Source organism: Phalacrocorax aristotelis, chromosome 1 (assembly GCF_949628215.1).
Source record: "Phalacrocorax aristotelis chromosome 1, bGulAri2.1, whole genome shotgun sequence".
Classification (NCBI taxonomy): Eukaryota; Metazoa; Chordata; class Aves; order Suliformes; family Phalacrocoracidae; genus Phalacrocorax; species Phalacrocorax aristotelis.
Window position 1 is genome coordinate 21,584,451 of NC_134276.1, and position 26,776 is coordinate 21,611,226.

Below are 26,776 nucleotides of genomic sequence, written 5' to 3' on the forward strand. Positions count from 1 at the left end.
CTCAACTGCTGTTTTTCTACGTGGGATTCTTAGGATGTGTCGCTTTTGAGATTGACACTAAAATGACCTGAACCTGCCAAGCTCTGTTAGAAATCAGTGAAACAGAAAAGTAACCACTGTTCTCAAATGGCGGCTCCCTAAGACATACACTTGTTTAAATAATTCGTATGTCATATTCCAGTTCATCTGTTGTCTGTCGTGTTAGTACTTGCAGCTAATGAATACCTTCTGTGTGTTTCTGCGATGTCTAGCAGAACAGGGCCTCCATCCAGTTTGGGACCTGTGAGCACGACAATAGGAAAAGACAATAAATATTCTGTAACAAGCAGTTTCCCATTAAACAGATACAGGTTTTGATAAGTTTAATCCAAACTTAGGAGTCCATTCTCCTAAAACGTACAGATCTGGCTGCCAGACAATTTCAGAAGTATTAATATTGAATTATACCTTTGAAGTTCTGTTGTTTAACTGATTCCCTGTCTTACCCCACACAGAAACTGTTTCCCTACAGGTTTAGGTAGAAGACAGAGTCAGAATTGGGTGTACCATTCTTCAGAAGAATCATACCATAGGCTATGGTTAAGCTGTACACCAGTTTTGTTTCCCTTGGTGTTAACTAACAAGAAATCCAGTGGTTTCTGTGGTTCTTTGCAGGTCTTTCAAGACTTTGAGATATGTGTTAAAGATCTCACTAGTAGCCTTACTACTGTTTTTACAAATCCCCAAGCCTGTAAATTCTAGAAGCACATGACCACTCCTACAATTTCTTCCATTCCTTATTATCTAGCATACATTTCCCCATTGTTAGTCCTTCAGTTTATGAAACGTACATGCCCTGTCCACAGACGTAAATGTAAAGTCCTTGGTTCTTGCTCCTCAAAGGCCTACGGTTCTGTGTCAGATCTTCACACCTTTACTTCCTTAATAACCCAAAACCTCCATCACCTGTTTTGTCTATTCACTTTTTGTTCTAATAGTTGTCCCGCTTCCTCTTCAGTGAGTGTCCAGGTGGCATCTCCATATATATTCTCTGTTCATCTTAACAATGGTCTCATATATTTTAAAGTATTTATTTTTTAGATTTGGAAATGTCTTTCAGTTAAAAGCCTTGTCTGCACCTTCAAGTCTGCTCAGACAAAACGATTACGAGAATTCATGTTTCTCCATTCTTAAGTTGCCTAAGATACAGCTGTACTGACTGCTTACTAAACTTTTCCAAATATATATTTCTGTATACATAAAACTGTGGGTAAAATGTAATCGAATGAAGTGTAATAATAATTAATGTAGAATTAAAATGTAATTGAATTAAAAACTCCTCATTACCTGTGCTGGGAAATACATGAATTGCCCTAAAACTTTCTCCTGAACTTTTATGTTGAAAATTTTATTTCATCAGCACAAAAGAGTGTTGTTCTGCTTTTCAAAATTTTCGTGTTTCATCTTTAACCAGATAAATAATTAGATATTGTATGATCAGGTCCTGGCTTTGGAGTAGGACATGGATTGGAAATTGTCAAAAATTCTAAAAGTAATCCAATCCAGGACCTGAGGGAATGGCAGGAAGATGTGCCAGTGGAGGTTTAGGTTGGATATTAGGAAAAGGTTCTTCACCCAGAGGGTGGTGGAGCACTGGAACAGGCTCCCCAGGGAGGCAGGCACGGCGCCGAGCCTGACGCTGTTCAAGAAGCACTTGGACAATGCCCTCAGAGACATGGTGTGAATTTTGGGGTTGTCCTGTGCAGGGACAGGAGTTGGACCTGGTGATCCTTGTGGGTCCTTCCAACTCAGGACATTCTATGATTCAATGATTCTATGAACAGTTTTCATCCTTCACCTTTCAACAAAGCTCTTACCCTTTCCAACTTTATATTTCATTTCTTTGTCATTGCTGTTACTTTTTAGGTTTCTTGTATAATTAATTTGTGCCAATATATGTTAAGCTCCCATTTCACTGATGCATAGCATATATTTACACCACTGTTTTAAAGCTTATATTATTGTCAGTGCTAGAGTAGATGTGCTGTGATGCACTATAGGGAAAATTGAAAAGATTTGTTTTCCATTTTTCCTTGATAAAGTTACAAAAATGCACTTATAGCATCATAGTAGGTGATTATATTTTTATGCATAAAGTCTCTGTGGTCACTATAAATTTTTGTGCTATGAATAAACATGGTCATTATGGCATTTATCAAAGGTAACCAAAGCTCTGCTCTTAAACTTTATTTAATCAGTTCTACTAAGATAAGGGCAAGGCTGGGTAATTCAAAATGAGGTTGGGTTGTTATTGGAGATGATTTGTTCTTAATTGCAATATACTGCAGTGGTTGCTATTTAATATGATAATATAATTTTAAAATAAATTTGCATGATAGTTGCAAGAAAAAACATAAGGTAAAATATTAATTCATTCCTTTCACACAGAGCTGTAGACTTCTTCAACAGTGCTTTGTGAGGGATACAACATCTCTTTGTCCTTTTTTCATCACACATTTTTGTCATCTTGACAAATTCTGTCAGGATAGAGGTGCTTGCTGTGTGCTTACACAAGGCATAGCGCACTGAGACCATAAGATGAAATGTCCCCTAGTACAAATTATAGGATTTGCAATATTGAATCAATACATAGACTGTGTAATCATATACACCATGCAAATATCCAGGAATATTCCTCAGAGGAATTAAAGAAATGAACATCATGCACTGTTGTTCTGAAGAAAATCCTTTTGACAATCTTTACTTACCAAAGGAAAATATTTTATTCCATTTCTTTAGCTGAGTTGCATAATTACAAATGTTAATATAATAAATTAGCCAACTTATAAAAACTCAATTCCTGAATAAATATATGTTGGCAGTGGGAGTAGCAGTATGTTTTGCTAATGTTGAGTAAATCGGCCACAGGAGATGTAATGCCAAATCTAATGGCATTTTTATTAGCCCAGTATTACTGAGCTTTGACATGTCTGTGAAGTACAGAACCAGAGACAGAATTTGGTCCTTGTCAAACAAGAAAATAAGCTGGAACTGAATCTCTTTTGAGAATCTTTTTTTCCTCTTGAGTAATACATGTTGTAATTAATACCTTTCTTTACTTAAAAAGTCTGTTATTCTATACATCAAGACAAAGAGAACCTGAAAATATCTTGAAAGTATTAATCTTAAATATTAATCCTGTTCTATGAAAGAAATCTTATCAAAACTGAGCAAATGTCAGTGGTATGATGAATTTGCCTCTTTCATAGCCATCTCCTTACCAAACTGTTGAGTTCAAAGTGGCCACCTACTTTTCTACATCATGGAATATTACCTACCCACTTTCTAGCCATCTCTGCAAAGGGTCTTTTAGTCTGTGTCCAGCCCTAAGCCAGCAAGACTAACTTCTATACCAGGAGTGTTTGCTGTTGCTAAGGGCTCTGATTTGACCAATGTCTTTGACAGAAAAGACTCCACTGTCATCTAAGAAGAGGACTCAGATAACCTTCTCTGAGCCCAGGAAATAGAGTCCTTGCAACAGAAAATGAGATTAGGCATCAGTAATGTTATTATACCAAGCACGTATTTAGCTCCAAAATAGATATTGTAAGTCAAACAGAGAGTTTCATCAGATTCATTACCAATCCTGTTTTGCTGATTGCTCTTTAACAATCGCTACCCACAGCCCTATTATCTCAACAAAACAGTACGCTCTTATTTGCAAAGCAAGTTCTCTAAATAGTAATTGCTGCAAGAAGTACTGCTGTGAAAGCTGGATCTATAAAGCCATTAATTGTACTAGCTTTGGGGCACAACAAATGATGTCTTGGTCTGAACTTGCCAAGGTCTTTCCCTGGGTTGGCCTAAAAGTAGGATGTAAGTATCCTATAAGTAAGAGAAGGTGTCATCTGAATGGAGATGCTGCATCCTCCCTATGATGAAGTTCATATCATTATCAATCCCAATCAGCAACTACAGAATGTGCAGACTTCTAATATTTGGAAAATTTGTATATTCAGGGAGCATGTATTACAAGTCAAACATGCTATTAACTCCTGAGACAGGAGCTACATTAATTTGAATTGAGTGCATGTTAAAGCTAATGTTTAGACCAACTTAGAGATTTCATTGCTGTAACCATCCTAATGTATGGATATGCCTGTCTTTCCAGTATTTGATTTCTCCCCAAAAGAGGAAAATATACATCTACCTATGCAGCTATTAGCTGATGCATAGATCAGAAGTTTAATTCTGTTGTTTAGAGAAGTCTGAGGACTGCAATTGAGTCTAAAGCTGAGAAGGTGCAGAAACAGTGATGATGGAATAAGAAGAGCAGTTGACCTGTTATAGTGAGCCCCATGTGTATCAATTTCTATGTTGGAAGGAAAATGCAAGTTACAGTTATTGATTGAATGTAGGTGACTAGAAATACTCATAATAAACTGAATTAATTTCCTCATGCCTCATCCTCATTTTTAAGAGCCACATGCCTACAGCAGCAGACCTCTACATTATTATATTGGTTTGGGAGATAAATCCCAAATGTATCATCTGATGCTCTTTTGACTGTGTAAGAGAAAGACATGAGGCTCAGCTGCCTAAGAGCAAGTCACTGAGTTCAAGAGCCCTGGAGCTACAGCTGCTTGCTTCCACTCGTAGCAGTTCCACAGCAATGTGCCATGTGCAGCTCTTTCCATGGGACTTGGTCATGAGCCAGAGTAGCAGGTTCCACTACGACAACGGATGAAAGAGGGAGAGTTCTTCCATCCTGTTTTAACAAGACAGGCCTTTAGCGCTAGCCACACCAACGCTGGCAAACTTGCTTTATCCAGTAATGTCTCTATTTTCTTCAACACAGATATTCATAGCCAGGAGAAGGTGGTCATACCACCAGACCATCAGTATGATTTTGGAACTTCTTATGGAACTTCTTGGTCCCGATGAGGTACTCCGTCTTATGGTCCCCTGAAAGAAACTTAAAGGCCTTTCCAGAGCTTGTGGGCATACTGCATTTCTCTACTGGCTTTGTGGAGAACAGAACTGCTTCCCATTATTTTGGAGGAAAAATATTTTACATTAATTGTGTCTGGAGACTAAAAGAGTGATAACCCATCATGACGGTCCTCCCATCCAGGTGCTCCATAGAATGATGAATCTTACCTAGGATTCTAGTAGTGGTGGCTACTCTTATCAGGTGGTTTAGAGTATCCCTATGTAAACAATTCACTGAATAGCTGTCAGATATCCTTTAGAACATTGCTTCTGAATCAAAGAGCCTTTTGTTGAACTTCCATGAGGCTTGAACCCACTCAGAGCTTGAATTTCTTTTAGAAGGCCTTGGCTCTGTTTCTACAAGCACTTACCTCCTTGAGGGCGTTTTCAACTGAGAAAAAAAATGCTTTTACTGCAGCTGAAGACATCCTGTTACTCCGATCAGAATCTGCCTAGCAGTTTTGAAAGTAAAACCAGTCACGCCTTTGTGAACGCTAATGCTAAGTCGCATCTTTGATGCATCAGGGTTTGGCAGCTGCCAGTAATTCCCATGCCAGTCAACTCCTTGCAGCAGTAACAGAATTTGCTCAGTGCCTACAGAGATGCCGCTTCATCCTCCTCTTCTGTGCAGCTCAGTCCCTATCTCACTGAAGGCTTTGATGAATTAGAAAACATGAGCCTCAGGGTCACATGCACAAGAATGTGTTACAGCTCAGGGCCAGCACACTCACGCAGTGACAGTCGCCACCACTAGGATAACAGGAGTCCAGACTTGCCGTACATCTACTATGTTTAATGAAGCACTTCTTTTCTCCTAATCAATAGCTTATTGTATAACTGCATCAAAATCCACGTCTAACTGAAATTTGGACCCTTTCCTCAAGTCAATAGAAATATTTTTTATTTAGTGGTTTCAATAGGAACAGAATCAAATCCTTGAAACTGAAAGCATCAAGGTTGTTCATCACTGAGGAAGTCACAATACTCAGTAAATAATTAGCTTCTCCTAAATGTCAATGTAAGAACCAGAGTGGGTGTTGAGAGAACTTTATGTGTAACTATTATAATCCTCCTTTTTATGGAATTTATCATTGGATCTCAGTGCATTAGGGTGGTTGTTTATCCTAAATCCCTCTCTTTCACATTCCATGTAACTTCAATTTGCCAATTATAAAAGGAAGATAATAGAATTTCCCCATCTCACAGTACTGGATAACTCAGTATGTTTACAATCTTAAGATGCTCAAATATTGTGGTACCAGGGAAATAATAATTGCTTGCAGTCACAATGGTAATAGAAGTAAGGAACATTATATGAAAACCACATTTTTGTTGTTCAGCATGTTGCAGAGTTTATCTGTTCATCATCACAGATAGTCATTTATGCGGGTAACCCAAGTCTAAATTTCCATATGTTTTTGCGCTTCCTGAGTGGTCAATGACAATGGATAATGAGACTCTTATTCAAATATGTGAGAATGTGAGATTTGTGTCAATGCTTGTATGAAATATCTGGTGAAGACAATAGGACATACTTCAGGACATACTTATTCAAAGTAATACTGAGTGATACAACTGGATTTACTGAAAAATAAGAACTTAGAGATAAGTTAAAGTGCTAAGTTTTGTCACATGGCATATTACTCTTGATGTCAAAGGCATTCCTTTGTCTATATAGCATTTTTAGGGTAATCTTTGCTGAAAAATCTGAATCTGCTATAAAGCGTGTGCTGAGTAAGTTCATAATCTTATTTTTCAACATAAATTACAGGGGTTTTGCCTCTACTAAAATTTTTTTCCTGGCAAAGCCAAAGGCAGGATAAAGATTGCCACCCAGGAATTTGTTAATTTTCCCTGATCTGCTTCAGAGCAAGAATTAATTGCTACTTCTTCTTAAATTTCAGTATCATTTTTATACCTATTCTATAATATACCGTTTATTTAGTTCCTTGTATTCCAGGAAAAATATGCAAACTGTGTTTAAACCTGATGGCTAATATACTCTATTTTCACCTGATGAGAAAAGGCATGAGATCAGAGCAATAATGAGATCCTAAATTTAGTTAATTAAATAAGAACCGTTTGTTAGTGGTATTTCTTTAGAATATCCTGATATTTCATCTAATATTTTTCAAAAGTGTTTGTCTTAAAACTTGTGTTTTTATAGTGTTGAAGAGATCTTTGTTTTGTGTTACAAGTTAGAAAAAACTTTCCATAGTCTTCATTAGAAAAACATATCTCTAAATCACTCAATGCTGCCTAGGAATTGTGATTATGAAAGCTATGGGGGGGCTCATCATAGGTATTGTTTTACTTTTGCCTCATGAGATGCAATACTATATAGTAGGTACTTTATAAAGGCTTTGCAATGGTCTAGAATTTAGAAATTGTGTTTACTTCCACTGAGAAAAGTCAGTACATTATATATTTCAAAGCAGTAAAATATTTGACACTGAATAACAGATTCCATAAATAGCTATTCTAAAACCCTCTTTCCTGAAATAAATCCTTGCTGAGGAGGAATCACAGTTGTACTCTCCAGTGGAGTGAACTGCTGACATCAATATTTCTTACCTTATGGAATTCAAGCAAGGCTTGTTTCTCTCTTTGTCTCTCTTCAAGCCTGTTAAAATAGCTACAATTTTTCACTGAAGGTGGGTTAGATATGTTGTTTAGTATTATTTGTGTATGTATGTATTTGTGCATTGCTTGTGTATAAAATACATTTATCTCATTGGTGAGAACTTAACACATCTGAAAATGATTACAGTCTCTAAAAGTTACAGCTTTTTTCGGTAGTAGGCATAAGTCATTAGATGAACAGGTTATTGATGTATCAACGGTGGCCTGTCATGTATCTCTTCTTACGTGCAGAACAGGAAAAATATTTGGAGTGAAAATACTTTTTGGATTTATTGTTTATTGTTTAGCCCCCACTCCACACACACACCCCCCATGTAGTTTGAGGCAGTTGACGTGAAATATTTTCCATGTGGCTGAGCTGTAAGGCCGCAAATTTTTTTGCTAAGCTTTCTGTCACTTTGGGGGGGGGCAGGGTGGTGTGCGGCGGGGGCAAATCCTTTACAAATTAGCTAAATACCTGTGATATTTCAGCTGAAGCCTTCAAGTCCTTAGGTGTACTTACTGAAGAAATTCCTTACTCATTTTTCACATTATCAGTTCTATGATAATGATGAAAGAAAGTAAAAACAATAAAATAAGATACAGGCTGGAAAGCACAACTGGGCTAAAATCAGGGAGCAACTAAGAATAAGGAAGGTACAAAAACTGACAAGAGGTGACAGAGAGAAAGGAAGATGACAGTGCGAGATATAGAGCCTGGACCTACAATTAGAGGAGAAAAAAATAAACCAAGGATTGAAAAATTAATTAATAAGAATTGCTGAAAATGGAAGCAAATGAAAATCCCTTTGTCTCTTTAATAGGCTTAGAAGTATTATATTCCATGTAAAATTCATTATTGATAGAATAAACCTTGAGATGTTAACGTAAGGTTCGTTTTATGTGAGTACTCATGTAAAAGTTTGTTGTTCATGACATTTTTAGAAGGCAAGTACAAAGAGTATTTCAGCACAGCCAATAAAAATGCATTTCTTTTTAAGTTAATGACTGTAATATTATATATTTTCCACAACAACAACAAAAAAACCCACTTTACTAACTTTTTCTTGAAAGCTACAATTTCTTAAAGAAAAGTACTTCTGGAAGAAATGAGGAATTCTCAAAATTTTAGGTGCAATAGTATGAGTATCTTTATGAATAGACTGGAGGCAGGCAGCCCTGGAAATTCTGAGTTTATGAAAAGAACAAAAAACGAGTACAGCAACAATAATAAAATGTGCATAATTGTTGCATCTTCTCCTTAGACTGGAATGGGACACCTGCGTGTTACAAAAGAAGGCCTTCGTCTGGAAGGGGAGTCAGAATTCTTATTCCCTCTTTATGCCAAAGAAATCCATTCTCGAGTGGTAAGCAGATAATCTTTCAGTAATGCTAAAATAAAATTAATGCACTTATCAACAGTTGAATTTAGGCAAATTCCAGGCACCTGTCATGGAAATATATATAGATGTGTGTGTATATATGTGTATACACACATATATTTGCATATCTTGCAATCATGATCATTAGGTCAATGTTCTGATACTATGGCAGAATTAACTTTTTTCTCTTAGGCATGTGTTAAGAAATAGCTCAAAAGGAATTATATAGGTCATTGTATATAAGCAATACTGAAATTTTAGGAGTGTGTAGAAAGTTGTTCATTATTTTTACTGAGATTAATTTTTAATGCAGGCTTCCCTGTGAAACTGCTTGCTTTGTTTATTCATCAGTTACAGAATAGTTTAAAAATCTCTAAAATTAATGGATCTTACTGGAAAAGTTACAATTTCTCTAATACGTTCAGGTTTTGTCACTTCTAGGACAATATGGATGATATCTTTATATATTTATATATTTATATATTTATGTCTATAAAATCTGCAAGACTAAATGGGAAGATTTAGAATTGAATCTTGTTTACATAGACATTTTTACATAGACAAAATTTAATAATTTTATTATTGTTATTGAGGTAAAACCAGAATATCATACTTGGTCAAAGAAAATATTTATGAAGCTGATTAACTTTTAAATGGCACTGAGAATGGGTATGGTATGAAAGCTTTTTATTGAAGTACTGGGTTTAGAGGAAGAAAGTGAGAATCTGAATTGGTTCAGAGTCCATGTGAACTCTGAAACTTATTCAGGTGAATTTTTTGTAGAATGTTATCTGTTTCTGGCCAACAAAATGAGTATTTTTCAGAACTATTGTCTATAATCTAAACTTTCACAAAATAAAGCCATGTTTTATGAACAGTGTCATCAACCAATGGGACATTTAATTGAATAAAGTACTCTTCAATGAGAGTAAAAGCTGAATATGTCTCTTTCATTACTTCAAACATGTAATCATTCTCATGAAGTCATAAGAAGAAATAACCAGCTATGAGACATCTCTGAAGCTAGGGAAAAAGTTAGTGTTTGTATTACTATAGCAAGAGAAAGTGTAAATAAATTTATCAGAAAACATGGTTGATACCAGATTTAGGATGAGGTTTTAAAACACTCAATTACTGAAAGTTAAGCAATGCCAAAACATTTTACATCTATTAAGCCTTTCTTTTTCTGTATTTCTGCAGCAAGTATTTCCAGTAGCAGCAACAGCTCTTTCTTAGAAGGTGAAATTCTGTTGCTAAATCTGTATTTCATTTTGTTCCTTATGCTGTATTCTTCTCCGCCTCATAGGCAGTGGGAAAACTATTTATGTCCTTAAATGAATTTCCCATGAGTTGATTATCCAATAAGACATGTAACTTTTTAAGATCAGCGTAGCTAATACTTAAAACTCCCTCTGCCTCCAAAAAAATCATTATGCAATGTTAAGCTACCATTCATGCTCTTTTAATATTCCTTCCAGCTCTTAATATATTTAATACAAAACAGGAAGAAAGAGGTGTGGCAGCATCTAATATAAGCTTAGCTGACTAATGACCCATTGTGATCATTAGTAGCATGCATTGATTAGAGCCTTCAGGCTACAGCATGTCTGCCCCCTATGAACTGATAATTTATCAGAGGTTTTTTTGTTTGTTTGCATGCTTTTTAGAATATTTGAATGCTAGAGGCTTAGTTGCATGTAGGTTGAACTCCTGAGTGCCATCTGTATATTTATTCTCATAAAGTTGCTTATTTGTTATGATTTCTTTCTCTAAGTTTGTCTGTTAGAGAATTGGGCCACTCACAGCTATCATAGCAGCTTTCTCCCTTGCCTTAATAGTTTTCTCATTGCAGTCTCCTAACAGCTCTTCTCACCTAATGAGGTCTCCAAAGTGCTAAGAAAATATGTAGCAGAAAATCTACTTGCTATGGATCATCTCTGGAGCCTATTACAAGTTTATGACTTCATTATAAGACCAACACAGAGTTACAGGCAACACCATTGCATCTTAGCTGATACATATTCATGGAAAGATAAAAGATGACCATTCATAAATATGTTACTAGATTTTAATTAGTCAACAACACGTGTGGAAACTGCATGCCTAGAATACAGTTTATTCGCACTTACATTTGGTATTACAAATTACCAACTTATTTTTTAAATCAGCCAGTGGCAGTTAAATAAGTGTAATAAATAAAGATGCCCAGATTTGTGGGTCATTTAGCACATATAGTTGAATGTAATGTATTTACCTGATCTTTGTTGACCTTCCTTTTCCACTTCATACTACCTTGTTATCATTAATGTTCATTCTAACACACTGCTTACTTTTTTTCCTAGGACTTTTCATTATTTGTGTTAAATCTGTTAGCTTTCCCTTTTCCTGATATAACTTGCAAAATGAGATCCATTTATTTTGCTCACTTAGTGACTTCTTTTAGATAGCCTATCTTCTTACTTGTAAGATATCCTTTTTTTTTTAAAGTATGAGTTGGACTCCAAAGTGTGTATTGCTTCTACCACTGTTACTAGATAAGTCTTTGCAGTAAAATTCTTCACGTAAAATATGTTCAAAGTTCTGAGGTTATCTCATACTCTAAGCATTAAATTATGACAGGAATAGGACTTGTTAGTGATTTTCAGGGGTTAGCCCTCCAAGGTGCTGCATAGTCTCTCTTGAGTCCAGAAAAAGTAACAGAAGCCATATATGTGAGAGACTGATCTTCTGGTATTCTGCTAGTTAGAAACTCACTTATTTACCTAGGAATGAGCATCCCCTCTGAGGTCACAAGCAGGCAGCTTGCTAATACCCTCTTCATATCACATATTTCCTGATACTTTGGCAACTGAAATCTGCTTAGGCACTCTAACCAGTTACTAGGTTCCTGTCCTTTAGGTACAAAGTATGCTTTGGTATAAAAGCACCTATACTGCAGAAAACTTCCTCCCCTCTTTTTAAGTCTGGCCACTTAATTGTAGCCACTGGTGTGGCTACAATTTTCTGATCCAAATGTCCATGATCAGACTTTTTGTCCCCAGATAATTTTCTAATTTTCTTAAAGTCAAGTAAAGACATTGGCCAGTATGATCTCCCTGAAAATCAGCTGCATTTAAAGACAACTCGGGTGGTGAACTGAAGAAAAATATAAGAAGAACCTACCCCCCTCACAAAGTTTTAGGACACTTCCAAACAACGCCTGTTAGGTCTCTTGCCATGAACCTGTTTCATTACTGTTGATATGTCTAGTCTGATGGAGCACAGTCAGCACCTAGGTCTTTCAGAACAGTTAATTATCTGCTTTTCAAGCCAAGGAGAAGCTTGGGGAGGCACCAACTGGCCTGAAGTACAGAGAGTTTGAGTGGAAGGTCCAGAAATAAGTAATGGAAATTACATCACGTGGGAGGAGTTCAACAAGCACAACACCAAGCCATGAGTTAACAAAAGGGGGTGTTTCGGTGGAATAATTCCACGCTGGCTGCAGTCTAAGAATGGCATGAATTTTTGAATTGCCTACCATAGCTAGTCTGGATTGTGGTGAGGTTGGTAGGGATGAATGAAGATACCAATGACAGCTGCTTGGCGTGCCCTGGCTTTCATGAGTAGCACAGAATGATGGGTAGGCATGAAGCTCTGATTGCTCTGCAAATGCCCCAGCTGTGATGAAAACTGTGAGGAGAGTTAAGTCAAATATGAGTGCCATTGCTTTGTGATCTTCATATGTGATTTTGTGTATGGGGACAACAGATGTGGAACAGCAAAGGGTGTATTAGGCGTAAATCATGGTACAAGGTTGTGGACAAGCAGATGATGCTGTTTAGTTTGCTGATCTGTCATCCTTTTGCATGGCAGACCGGGAGGCAATTTCATTTAGACTGGCACTGTCATCTGTACGGCCGCCTACTAAAGTCAGTTTTGAGCTAGTCAACCTGCCACTTTCTCCGTCACCCACTGTCTGAGTTTTCTTGCCAGGAGAGCCAGTGCCAGGTGCCAAAATCAAGCCAAAGCATACAGGCTGCATGGACCATTGAGGAAGCAGAATGCACCTGCATATTTCCCACCAAGTTAATAGAGTATAAATTCGCAAAGTAGGGTACTCACACTTCAATTAAATGGCTATCTTCTAGGAGTCTCAATTATGCATTGAAATGTAGTAAATCTAGTACTTAAGCATTTTTGGGCCAGTAACACAGATTTTGTTCACCTGAAGTATTGTCTATAATTTTTTTCTTATTTTAATTCTGATATCGTTGAAGTAATCAAAAATATCTGCCCAAATTCTTTGATGACATCTGAGGATGGGTTTGTAGCTGCAAAGCTCTTTCAGTGATTCAGTTAATACAAACAGTGGACTAAATTTTTAAAATTGTTAACAATTCTAATTATTCTGCTGAATCTGCTTTTTTTTCTCCATATGTCAGGACTCATCACTGCTTCTGCAGTCTACTCACAATGTGACTGTGAATGCTCGCAATTCAAATGGGGAAGTCACGGGCAGATTAAATGTGGGTAAGTGTAAGTGATTTTTCCTTCTTCACTGTTTTGGAAACAGTGTAATGAATATTTGCAAGGAGCTTAGAGGATGTAAAGCACTAAACACCTGATTATTTTTTACTGTTATGGCCATATTTGTATAGTCCAGCTGCCACTCAATAAATACCAACAGTATATTTTCAATTTCTCAGTTAAGCATTGGTCCATTAGTGGTAGGAGTCTGAGGGGTGGTTAGAGGGAGATCCTACCATTGAGTCATGAGTTTCAGACAGGACCCCCTTGCTTTCTAAACTCCTTCTCAGAGAGGAGCCTAGGTGCAGCTAAGTCCAGTCAGTGTCAGGCTTGGTCAACGGTTTATTTTCTAAGGGTTGTAGATGTAACCACTCATCAGAGTATTTGCTGTTAGTAACTAATTCGGCAGATGCCCAGGCCAGTCACATTCAGTGAACGATCAGGGCTAGATTAGTGAATTCTACAATTTATTAAAGCAACAGATACACAAGTTCTTTGGATTACCAGTGGTAAGATTGCTGGTTACAAGACATACATAAATACCAAAGATATGAGTACACTGCTAGGCTACAAGTGTGATAAACAAATATAAGGCTACTCTATGCAATGGAGATTTACAAAGTGACTCCAATGTCACAGAGATTTACGTGACTCTATGTATCGGAGATTTACAGGATGACTCCAATGCCTCATAGATTTACGTGACTCTATACAATGGAGATTTATGTGGTGACTCCAATGGCTCAGAGATTTATGCAAAACTGATATGAAGCGACTCTAATATGAAGCAAAGCAACTCTAATACATTAGAAATTTAAAGTGACTCTATAGAGGTTTCCAATCTTACCCAAAGGTGTCCCAGTGGGGAGGAAGAGAGGCTCAGCCCGTCAACTGGTCCCAGGAGTGGTATCTTCCCTAACACTCTTTTTCTCTTCACACGTTTTATACTATTTTTTACCTTCCAGGTGGAGCTTGAGTGGCTCTAGTCATACATACCTTTATTACAATAGGTGTAAAATTTCCTCACCTTACTTTTAAAGCTGTAGACTAGAAAAATTCAAAGCGCGTGCCCAGTGAGGGGTGGTCACACCTTAGAGGCAGGTAACTTTTGGGATGGAGGTGTGTTTTGATATTATAATGAGCGAAGTTCCCGAAAAGGACAGCATTTTGTCAAAAGCTTGACGGACTGTTGGCTCAGGGTAGCAAATATGCAGCGTACCAGCTCCATGGTACCTCGAGTTCCCATTGATCACAGAGCCTGGCTGCAATGCCTCCACACCGCTCCACCCTCTGGACAACTCCTCTTAGAGTCAGTACGCCAAGTTCTCCTGCCATTGCCAACATCTGTGGTTACTAGGGAAATTCCATGGAATGGATTCCTCACTTATCAGCTGCACTTCACCCTGAAAGCTTCTTCAATGCTGTACCTTTTCTAAAAACATAAGTTTAATTTCCAAGTCACCTCCAGTGATTATTCCATAAGCATTAATTCTGTAAATATTTGAAGCACTTCTTTATTGCAGAGTTATGCAAGAAAGGCCACTGCAGAAGTTACTCTTTTATATGTGTAAATATCTATTGATAATTACAAATAATTTTCTAAGGAAATGCAACAGGAGAACATGGCTGGAGATGTCTGTACGTCTCTCTTCATTTCCTAGTATTCCAGAGACTAATACATTTAAGCAGATGTCCTAAGGAAAAAATGCAAGTACACAGCTCTGAAATGTGTATGTTTTACTGTATTTGGTAGCAGTAAGATACATCAGTTTACTTAGTGAAATCAACAGATCTAGACAGATGTAGGTGATAGAACTTGGCAGCAAGAATAAGCAGACTTTACTCTTTATATCATATTTTTAAGGCAAGAATGGCAATAATGTGCCAGATACAACAGAATTTTTCTTAGTTTTAGTAGTATTTTTCAACCTTTATTTGGCTTTGGAGAAAAATGTAACAATTTGTTAACTGGTTTCTTCTAAGCTCCTCATGCAGCAAAGCACAAATTCCTGCTTATTTAACTGTAAGACTAACCTGATATGCTTAAGTAGTTTACTAGATTGGACCCAGATAAGCATTGATGAGCAACTCTTCCATGCTGATGAGACTGTGTAACTTCGGTGACAATTCCTGTTTGAAGAATTGTCATATAAATTCACTGAATATTTTGCAAGCTTCACTGTTTTCGAACAAACTTCAAATAAAAAAAAATAATTTATAACATATCAAGGAGCCTGCTATTCATCTTCAAAATGTATAAGTATACAATTAATCACAATTTGGCCTTTAAATGTTTTCAAATCTCCTTTTTTAAAAAATCCAATCTATTTATACAAATCTGAATTATTCCTCTTAAAAAAATGCCCCATAATATTTATCAAAGCATGATAGTAGAATTCATACCTCACTCTGATAATAATTAAGGGTATGAAATGTACAGTACTTCTAGTACAGTAATTAACTATACTGTGACCACATGACCAAAACCAAACACATCACATGGTCAAAATTTCTGTGACATTGCCCATATGCTGTTGATTCTGTCTGCTACGTTCTGTTTGTGGATGCCCATCATGGGACCAGATGTGTATCTGCACTGCAGTCATGTGCCCATCCTGCCTGATGAGAAGGACCTGGGACTGCTAGAGGACAACAAGCTGACCCTGAGCCAGCAATGTGCCTTTGTGGCCAAGAAGGCCAACAATATTCTGGGCTGCATTAAAAGGAGTGTGGTCAGCAGGTCTAGGGGTGTTATCCTCCCCCTCTGCTCTGCCCTGGTGAGACCACATTTGCAGTACTGTGTCCAGTTTTGGGCCCCCCTGTTTAAGAATGACGTGGAACTGTTTGAGCAAGTCCAGCGGAGAGCTACCGAGAAGATCAGGGCACTGGAGCTTCTCCCTTATGAGGAAAGGCTGAGAGACCTGGGTTTGTTCAGCCTGGAGAAGAGAAGACTGAGGGGGGTTTCATCAAGACTTATAAATATCTAAAGGGTGGGTGTCAGTACATTGGGACTAGGCTCTTTTCAATAGTGCCCAATGACAGGACAAGGGACAATGGGCACAAGTTGGAACACAGGAAGTTCCACCTCAATATGAGAAAAAACTTCTTTCTTGTGAGGGTGCCAGAGCAGTGGAACAGGCTGCCCAGGGAGGTTGTGGAATCTCCTTCCCTGGAGACATTCAAAACCCACCTGGATGCGTTCCTGTGCCCCCTGCTCTGGGTGTCCCTGCTCAAGCAGGGGGTTGGACAAGATGATCTCCAGAGGTCCCTTCCAACCCCTACCATTCTGGGATTCTGTGGTGAGAAGAAGTTGTCAGGAGGTCCTCTGGAAAGGTCAGACTGCAGAGCAGATCACTGACCACCACACTAACTTGTCCAACATGATCCCTGCCAAAGTCTGAGAAACTTACAGGTAAAATCATGTCAGACAGTAGCCCAAAGGCGTGATGAATTGATTGACAGGCTGTGTGCAGCCTGCATGACCTAGAACTGCTAATAAGAAAGATACGATATAAACATGTTCATGAGTATTTGGTCCTGTATTGAGTTTGGGCACTTGTCAGACGAGTGACCCCATCATTAATAGGTGCTTTTGCATGGATGTGAAAAAAGCTGTTCTGATTTCTGCTGAACTCAATTCTGTCATCATATTTTAATATACTCATGATGCACTTAGGCGACTGAGTCCCTATGGAAATAAGGCACCTCCATATTTCAAGCTGGCAAAATGACATACCTTTGGTGGAAGGTGCATTGCTTCTCAGACAGTGTTTCTGCATGAACAATTAAGAAACTTTGTTGGGGGAAAAAAGTCAGCATTGAAAAGTGATATAGATAATTGCTTGTTTGGACTTTGGCACCTGTAATGTAACTGAGGTGCATAAAGGAGCAGTCTCGGATATTCAGCCATAGTGTATCTTTCCTGTTACCAAAGAGAGCTTCAGTGCTGAAAGCAGTGTAAAGGATATATTTTACTGAAAGAAAAGGTATTTTAGTAGTTGTGCCAGCCAATGTGTATAGATCTTACCTTAGGAAATGAAGCCTGGCAAAAATAATAAATATCAGACCGTCTTTTCTTTTTCCCCCTTCCCAGTCACCACTTAGTCATCTTCTGAGAGCATTAACACAGAACAGTACAGAAAGTGAGATGGAATGTGCTGCCTAAAATAAATAGAAAGTTAAAAATATTTGCTCTGTAGGTCTAGAGACATCTAGATTGAAGAAAACCTGTAAACTGAAGACCCAAAAAACTGCGAAGGGTCGATACAAACCTATGTTGTAGAATATGGAATGTGGTGTTTTAGGGGGGAGTGTTCCGCTGGATGGGAACTGTCTTGTCAGTAGTGACTCATTTAGAGTAAGTACCATCCATTTTTACTATTTTCTCTTCTTATTGGTAGTTTAATTCTGTTTCTCTGGTTTTTGTCACCTTGATCTTCTGGCCTTATTCCCAGTAATGTGTGGTTCAGTCTTATTGTACCTTATGAATTAAGATCTTTATCCTTCGTGATGCTGGCAACCTTACTTCGTCTAAAGTAGTAATATCTCAGCAACACGTTGTGTACTTATATACAAATTTATGTTGGCATTTTGCTCAAGGAAGAGAAAGCCTTCCATCTAATTTTAGATGGGCCTTTATTCCATTTATTTTACTGACTTTGGGTGTTTTCCAGTGAAGCTGGAAAAACTCCAGGGCAGTGCTGGGCAGTGACATTTCTCTTTTTAAGGTTGGACTTGATGATCTTAAAGGTCTTTTCTAATCTAAATTATTCTATGATTCTATGATCTCACAGCTCTTTAACCTTTTCCTAAGGGAAAGCTCAATACTTGGTGTTGTCCAGACAAAAAGTTGTCTGGCTGTGCAGAGAGGCTGTATCTGGCTTAGGCAGTATATGAAGAAACCAGTATGAAGGAGCAAAGTTTAGACTGGGAGACCTGCATCTCAAATCTTCTAAAAGTGATCAGTGTATAAAAGCAATTCAAATTCAACACTGAAGCAGAGGAGTTCTGACAGCAGTTTGGCTTACTCTTTTCAGATCTACTACAGGAAATATTTAGGTAAGAGGTGAAATAATTAGTTGAGCCTGGGAAAATCAAAACTACATCAAAAGGAAGTGCTAAAGTATATTTGCTTATTATTTGAAATATTTAATGTTCAAGTAATCTCTTTTTGACTGGCAATTCTATTTGTTGAATTCATTAATAATTGGTCTTAAGTGCTGTCTGGTGTAGCTGGTTCCATTGTAAATGCTAACAGGAAATATTACTAATATTAACCCATAATAATTTTAGACTCAGAGAAAAGTGATGAAAGAGCAGTAAGAACTTAATACGGTAAAGAACTCTGTTAATAACTAAAGATATGGTCAAACAACAGTGACTGGGGTAAGTGACAGTCTGCTAAAGTAAATGACCATTCTACATAGCTTGGTATTTTTAGCCGTTGTCCTTAGCCAGTTATAAAATGCATGGATGTAAGATGATGTTCCCTTATAGGAAGTGTGAAAAATAGGTCTCTGGCTGATTTACTTCAGATGCACAAGCCTTTGCTACAGAATTAATGCCTTCTACAGTTGCCAGCATGCTGGAATTATGTCGTAATAATCTATTTATCTTATAAATATGAGGAGTTTCTGTGGTGAAAGATCTGTATAGATAAGTTTGGGATCATTCTAAAGATGACAATATAATATAGCACCACTCATAAGATCACAACAAAAATACCTTCTAACCCACAGAAGATTGTGATTCAAATGATCCGTTAAAATATTTTAATAAGTTACTAATAGTGATTTAAATACCCAGACTTCAATGGAAGTAATTCACAGGAGAGATGTGAAACAAATCTTTACTTGAGGAGTTTCTGTGAAATTCCTCACATGAGGATAACAGGCACATATTATGCAAGAATGAAAAAGATTTCCCTCCTGAATCACAGATAGTCATTTTAGTATAAAATTATATCAATGTGAGCAACTTCCACCACGAGCACTCTTGTTTTAAAGTTTCTACATGCTCCTCAGTTTATCTGCATGACATACCTCTTGCAGGGGTTATCTGGGCATTGTAGCTCTTCAAAAATGCCGTAGATCTTGTTGTGTTTTGGACTGTGTTCCATAATTATGCTGCTTACAGAAGCCTCACTGAATGCAAATACATTTAACTGCTTGCCAGGAAAAGAATACTTTCAAAATAATAAGGATCATAACTAAAAAAAACAAACCAATTCTGTGCTTTACTCTTTTTCAACTTCAGTATCCTTCCGGATGACAAAAATACCCATTTTGTTTTAGTTACTCCTTAAAATAATTTAAAACTCTCAAATGACCAAAGAAACTCATATTAAAACCAAGTAAATAATTTTTTTAAATAGTGTGAACCGTAAAAGGAAATGGGACATTTAGTTAAGGGATTATGGGGATGTGGTTGTTTTTGGAAATTTCTGGGAGAAGTGGGACTTTTAAAAAAAGGATGTTGGCCAACAGACAGCAAGGAAGGAATCTAAGCAAGGCATAGATGTGGGAAGGTAAAGGACTGAGAGCCAGAAGGAAGTAAGAAAGCCATGGGGACAGATGCCTATAGGCAAGGCAAGGATGTCTACAGAACAGTTACAGATGTGAACTATTTCCATTAGAATAGCTCCTGTCTTTAAAATCATGGATAAGATTGAGATGTCATTACCACAGCTTGCTCATCTATCTTCGAAACTGAAATATCTAGAACTTCCTTTGATAATTCAAGAAAGCAGTTGAAGAAAGCTGCTAACCATCATCTCGAAGATTCCTATTCTTACCACTTCAAAGCTTTATTGAATCCTAGGAAAAAAAAAAAAAAAAGAAATGTAGCACCTTTGGTTTATAGCCTGAGCCATAATAAAGCAACTAAGTGTAAAAAATGATCAAACTTTTTTGGTAATGAATTTTTAATATATATATAAATATATATATATGTATATAAAAGAAACATCTAGAGTATATAGTCAATTATCAAATACTTAAGAGCAACATTGATATCATACAGTAAATGGTGCATTACCTAAGCAAACATGCTTACATATACACCCTATCAGCAGATTAATATAATAGAGTCAGATTTTGTAGTGGTGTTCCAGTGCCAAATATTATGAAAGTGGATGAAAAGCAGCGTGTTTCCAACTATCTTCACTGAAAAGTAGGGCCAGTTTTTGAAAAGATCTATTTTTCAAGGAATATCTAAGGAGGCTTTAACCTACAGAACACCAGACCCTTAGATCTGCTTGTAATATGTCTTTTTGAGGAGAAAAAAATGAAACAAATCAAAACAAAAACCACAAAGGAAAAGAGCTTCTGAAGTCATGCAAGGTCTGTGAGAACATATTCCAGTACAGTGGGCTGCTGGTCCTCCTCCTAGTTCAATCATTTACACCAAGCAACAGTATCATCAGTAGCTTCAGGTCAGGAGTTCAGTTTCAAGTATTTAAAGCTGGAGGGAATTTATTTAGATAACTGTATTATGAAGCTGTTCTGCACTTTGAAACGTGAAAGCAGCGTAACTCAGAAAGCATGGGAATACGGTAAAAGTCAAAATGGTTTATGCAGTCTGAAAACAAAATCACAGTCAAAATTCTGCCTACAGACTATTTTTATGTCCATCACATTAATCTGAACAGCCGTTAAGATGAGAGCATATGTGCTATCCCATCCCTCTTTTTTCAAAGAGGAACAACATTCTAGCGATCCAGATTGAGTGTCAGTACCTAATATATTGCTTCATTAACATTAATTGCCATCTATAAACTACTACTTTCCAATGTCATATAATTTCTGGTTTTCTTATCAGCGTTTTGATATTTCATTTCAAGTGACAGTATTTTTTCATCAGAGACATAATAGGGAGAAAACAATGTTAATGAAGCATGATGTACGTAAGAAGAGTTTGATGGTGTTTTTACAGGGAAAACCCTGAAGCCAGTTTCATAAACTTGACTTAATTAATGACATTGTAAGATCATTTAGCTTTTCCTTCTTTATTTTTCCCAGAAGGCTTTCATTAAAAAGTCCATTTTTGCCAAATAAGTTCTTTCTTATCTTTAAGATAAAAAGCCAGAACATATTTCTTGAAGATATTTGTGCTGCAGGAAGATGATTATTTGCACAACTTTAATTGCTGTCCAGCTGGGTTATAAGAAGGAAAGATACAACATAGGAGTAATTAATAGAAAGATAAATAGCAAACTTCATTGAAGTATTTTTGAGGTTACTAAGTCTTTCTATGATGAAGAACTTAGAATTTTTGTTCCAAGGGGATTAAAGTAAGGATTTTTCTTCCAGAAGTATAAAAATTTTAGCCACCAATGAATCTGATCATATCAAGACATACATGCTAGTTTTATTTAAAAGTAAAATTTAGAGAATGACAGGTGGCTGCTAAAACATCCTACAGATTTTTTAACTGATCCTCTTTTCTAATTTCCTGGATTAGTCCATGGCAGATGTGTTTCTGTTATGTATTAAATGCATATGCCATTAGTCTTTTGTGAGATTATTGTATATTTAAATGGATATAATGATGAAAAGAATTAAAATAAATAGCAGAAAAAAGGTAGTAATCAATATACATTTAAATTAAAGCTAGCTAAGCATATCACCATGAAAACTTATTTATGGAAACAGTAATTTAGTCATTACAGCTACAGTTTAATATTTAGACTCAAATGAACAGTTTCCTCTTCTGCAAAAAAAAAATACCATTGATGTCTGTGTACCATATATAGTAAGGTGCTTACCATAGCAAGATTTACACACCCTGTCCCCAAATATGATAATCATTATGAAGAAATATGTGATGATGTTCAGGGGCAGCAATGCTGACTTAAGCCAGACTTTAAACATCCTCTGGAAGTTAATCAGGTAGTTATGTGCATTGCCAACTTGCTTAAATATGCCAGCATCACAGTTAAGGGGAAATTTAACCTGGCCAAGGGGATTTGAATCTTCTAACTGTGTCTAGTAGAAGAGAAAAGCAATATGCATATAAGTCTACAGAGCTTAGCTCTGAAAAAAAGGCCAATGTTTGGGAAATAATTTTTTATTTGGAAAAAGAACCAGATAGTGAATACCTATCTTTTATCAGAAAGCAATTACTCACCTGAGTAGCCCCATTCTGTCTTTATTTCAATGGGAGTAAGGAATTAAAAATAAGTGAAAATGGGAAATTATTAAATACTTTATAACCTTCTCGACTCTCACAGTCTTCAGTAAATTTGGATCCCAAACAACACATTTTGGTTCATATGGTATAGTAAGTATTAATGTAAGTCATTTGATGATAATTTGAAGATAGTAGTTGTTGCTAAAGGTTAGGTCAGTTCCTGTACTTCCTTCCTTTAGAGTAATAAGGAGATTGAATTGGGATTGGTTAATGCTAGATGAATTTGTAAAGGTTAGCTTAAAATAGCTGAAATTTATTGTGACTATAATCTGTTACAGAGTTTGCATAATTGATTATAATCCTAGTCATTTCAAGTGTAACAGTACTTTCTTCTTAAAGCTAACAAGACTCCTGATAGTATTTAGTGGCCAAAAAAGGAACTAGATCTGTATCTTTTTGCAGCAGGTCTGCAGAAGCTACTCACCCTGGTAGACTCCTTGAACATATATCTGCAGCGTACCCTTGTGGCGATGAGGGCTAATAGCATACTGGGCTGCATTATTCCACTCCTGGCAGACTGCATCACACAATACTGTGTTAAGTCCCCACCAGTATGACAGAGCAACGAGCAAACAGGGGAGACTCCCACATGGAGCCATTAAGATGGTCAGGGAGTGGGAGCACATGAGGTATAAGAGGCTGAAGGTGTTCTGTTTAACCTGCAGAAAAGAAGGCTTAAAGGGGGCTTCTGATTTCTTCCTGCTTCTAGGAGGGCTAGAGACCAGATGATGCCAGATTCTTCTCAGAGGTACACAGCAAAAGGGCAGGAGGCAATGGTCATATGTTGCAGTGAGTCAAAATGCAACTGGATGGGGGGGTGGGGTGGAGAATATCACTGTTAGAAGAGTTAACCATGGGAGCAGGTTGCCCAAAGAGGCTGTTGACTCCCCTGCCTCAGAGGTATTAAAAATCCATCTGGACAAGACCCGGAGCACCTACATTTAACTTCTAAACAAGTTGATCCTGCTATGAGTAGGAGGTAGGACTAGGTAACCTCCAGAGGTGATCTCTGACTTGCAATCTTCTGTGATTCTGTCTTGCCCAGTCTTAAGCTGACACTTTAGAAGGGCTGAGGTCGCTTACAGACCCTAGGCCAGACCTTCTAGCCCGATGTAGAAGTCTTAGATTCTCTAGGGCAGCTCAGATAAACTGAAGGCCAGGCAGGGAACACCAAAGTACATATAATGGCACTAGACAACCGTGTTGGCAACTGAGTCATGCCCCATTTCTTTAATTGGTCCTCTCACATTGTCCTCTGCCCAGATCCAGTAGGCATGCATAGAATACTCCTGGAACACAGTGCTCGAGTTGACCTTGTGAAAATACACTCATAGCTTTCCTTAAAAAAAGGCTAATTGGAGGATGAAGAATTATCCATTATACAGAAGATAGAGTGGTTAAAGTATTCACTCAGGAATGAGAGACTCAGATCAGCTCTCCTCTCTGCATACAGGGTTTCAAATTATCCTGCCTCATCTCCTTTAGTGCTTTCCTTTTCACCTTACCTGTCTGAGGACTGTGTGTTTCACCTTTTCGTGTTGAAGTTATTCATAATGCAACAAAAAAGGCCTGAGGGAAAAGGTGATAACATAGCCTTTTTGTCAAGTCACTATGTGAGAAACTTGATCTCCTATTCCTGCCAGGGTTTCTACATACGGTACTCCATTTTACAGTGAAATACTTAATGGGTTAATTTTTTTATATTTAAATGCAGTATTTTATAATGATAATACCTAGATCGATAAAGACACTTAGTTACCTAAATCATTCTGAGAGGGGAAAGTACTACCACCTAAATACCTAACACTAGGTTGCGTTGCCACTGTCTGCATGATCACTGTCTGCAATTATCATTCAGAACCAATTTTTAAAAGATCTCTAGAATTGTCTCCAACCATGAAGAACAACACAGTGTAAGAAGTGCTGACAGTAAGGCGTCCTTGCTTTGATCTGAGAGGGCGTAATTGTTGCATCCATTACGTAAAAGGAGAACTGAGAGAAGAGGAAACAGGAGCAGAAAGTAGTCTATTAATATACTAGAGATGTTTTTAAAGGTGATGCAAGTTGTATGATATGAACATAAAATGTATATATGCAACATGCCACATAGTCTCTGTAATAATGAGCTTGTTCTAATAAAAGACCAGGAACTACTTCCATACCATTCCATGTGAAAACCTGACTAATTTTGTGCCTCTGAAAGTAATGACTTTACATTTATTGGTATTGTATTACCCATGGAACTAGAACTGAATCTGTAGGAGTATTACATTTTTAATACACTTTTAATGAGATCTTATTTTAAGTAAAGTGCTTTAATATAAAAAAAATTAACTAAAAAATGGAATTGCATAGCAATACCTCAAAGCTCTCAGGATTTTTGCTTATATTCAACACTTCAATGATTCTAGGTGGTAGGAGAAGTGTGAAACATATAGAGTAGGTGACTGCCATAGGTTATCAGAAATAATGGGTAGTAGAAGAGAGTAAGAAAATAAAAGATCTGAAATCAAATAAATAGTTTCAGTGCTGGAAAGCCTTTTCTTTCAAAAGATCTACAGACACACTGCAAGTGCTTAGTACTTGACAGAACTAACTGGATTTGAAGAGTCTGTCTACATGTTAGGAATTTCATTTACGTTAAGTCTTTGTGGATATGTATTTTATGGCAGGCCCTATTTTTCATAGAAGATTCTTTGCCATCTCGTCCTTCTATGTTTGTGCTGGCCTGGAATTCAAAGGTTAGGTAGCAGTAGAAGGGAATTTATTTAAATGCTTTTTCACTGAAATGGACTCACTGAACAAACGACTAGAACAACTGGAACAATTTTTCATTACTTAATGTGGCATCCTCAGTGTCAAGAGGTATGTGGTGTGATGTGATGTGATGATCACATAGGAGGTCTATAACAGAATGGCACATGTTAAAGGAGGAAGTATAAAGAAACAGTGGGCAATTATTGGTCAGCCTGACTAGGAAGGATAAGTGATTGACCTGGAAATTCTGGTGATGCCTCTGGCAGCAACAGAAGAACGCTTCAAATGCTGTCTATAACCTGCATTCAGTCGTGTTACATTTTTAATTCTAGAATTTTTTAATTCTTATCAATAAGTATGATTATATAACATTAGTTGACTTACATGTAGTTAATATACTAGGGCTGTAAACAAAATGCTTTTAGGAATTAGGAGATTAAAGTTTCAGATATTGAATTTGGCTGCTGTTTATGAGCTGAAAATGAAGCTTGCTGGCATCAAAATACAATTAATGTTATTACAATATAGCTAGTGCATGTGAGTTGTGAAATACAACTAAGAGAAATTAATGGCTAGTTTTGGTAACATAAATTAATCCGTATTTCTTTAGAAGCCTATTTTTTCTTTTTGAAAGTTGTTCCTCATATACTGAGATGTCTCATCTCTAGCATGAATAAAACATATGCTTGAATTTGGTTTACCCTAGCATTCCCTCTAAAGATTTAAAATGCATCATTTATTATCCATAGCATTCTTTGATAATGATGATTATCTATAGGATAATCCTTGTGCTGATTTACTGGGGCATTTGTGTTGAGAAAACTATGGACCTAAAGATTCTTGTTAAAGATTTACTCAAGTCTGCAAGAACCAGGATCAAACAGGAGAAAAATCTGGATGCAAATCCAGCATGCACAAGTCCATGAGATGTAGTTTCAGAGAGTCACCAGTTAAGACTAGTTTGGGAAGTATATAACGTGCAGTGAGTGCTCTCAGTGCTTGTAGCATTTTTTCTTATTTAAGTCTAGCTTCAAAATATAATGGGCATAGTTCAAAATGCACCTGTCATAGATCCTGCCTAACTGCTCCTCGACATGGTTAAATTCAAGTTTAGATTCTCCTAACTCTTGTGAAGAAAAAATGTTAAGAGCCATAGGCACCAAACTTTTCTTTTTCAGCAACAAAAGTCCCTAAATACCTTAATGAGTCACTCAGTGCATGATGAGAAACATCTAAAGTTTGAGAGTGTTCAGTATGTAGGAATAGACTACATCTACATTAGCAACTAAACCAGGCCAGGACCCACAGTCTGCCCCAGGGGCAGATGGCATGGCACAACTCTCATTACA

At 37.1% G+C, this 26,776-nt stretch overlaps 1 protein-coding gene across 16 annotated transcripts in view; it reads left to right on the forward strand.

The window, feature by feature from the left end:
* Positions 1-26,776, forward strand: part of SGCG (sarcoglycan gamma) — a 144,611-nt gene that overhangs the window by 77,653 nt on the left and 40,182 nt on the right. For 9 of the 16 annotated variants that reach the window (XM_075083604.1, XM_075083613.1, XM_075083594.1 and 6 more), the window contains 3 exons: positions 4,838-4,924; positions 8,859-8,960; positions 13,397-13,484. In XM_075083604.1, coding sequence (XP_074939705.1) covers positions 4,838-4,924; positions 8,859-8,960; positions 13,397-13,484 — 277 coding nt within the window. The remainder of the gene's footprint in view (positions 1-4,837; positions 4,925-8,858; positions 8,961-13,396; positions 13,485-26,776) is intronic. The other 7 variants (XM_075083718.1, XM_075083656.1, XM_075083692.1 and 4 more) reach the window with 1 other exon arrangement.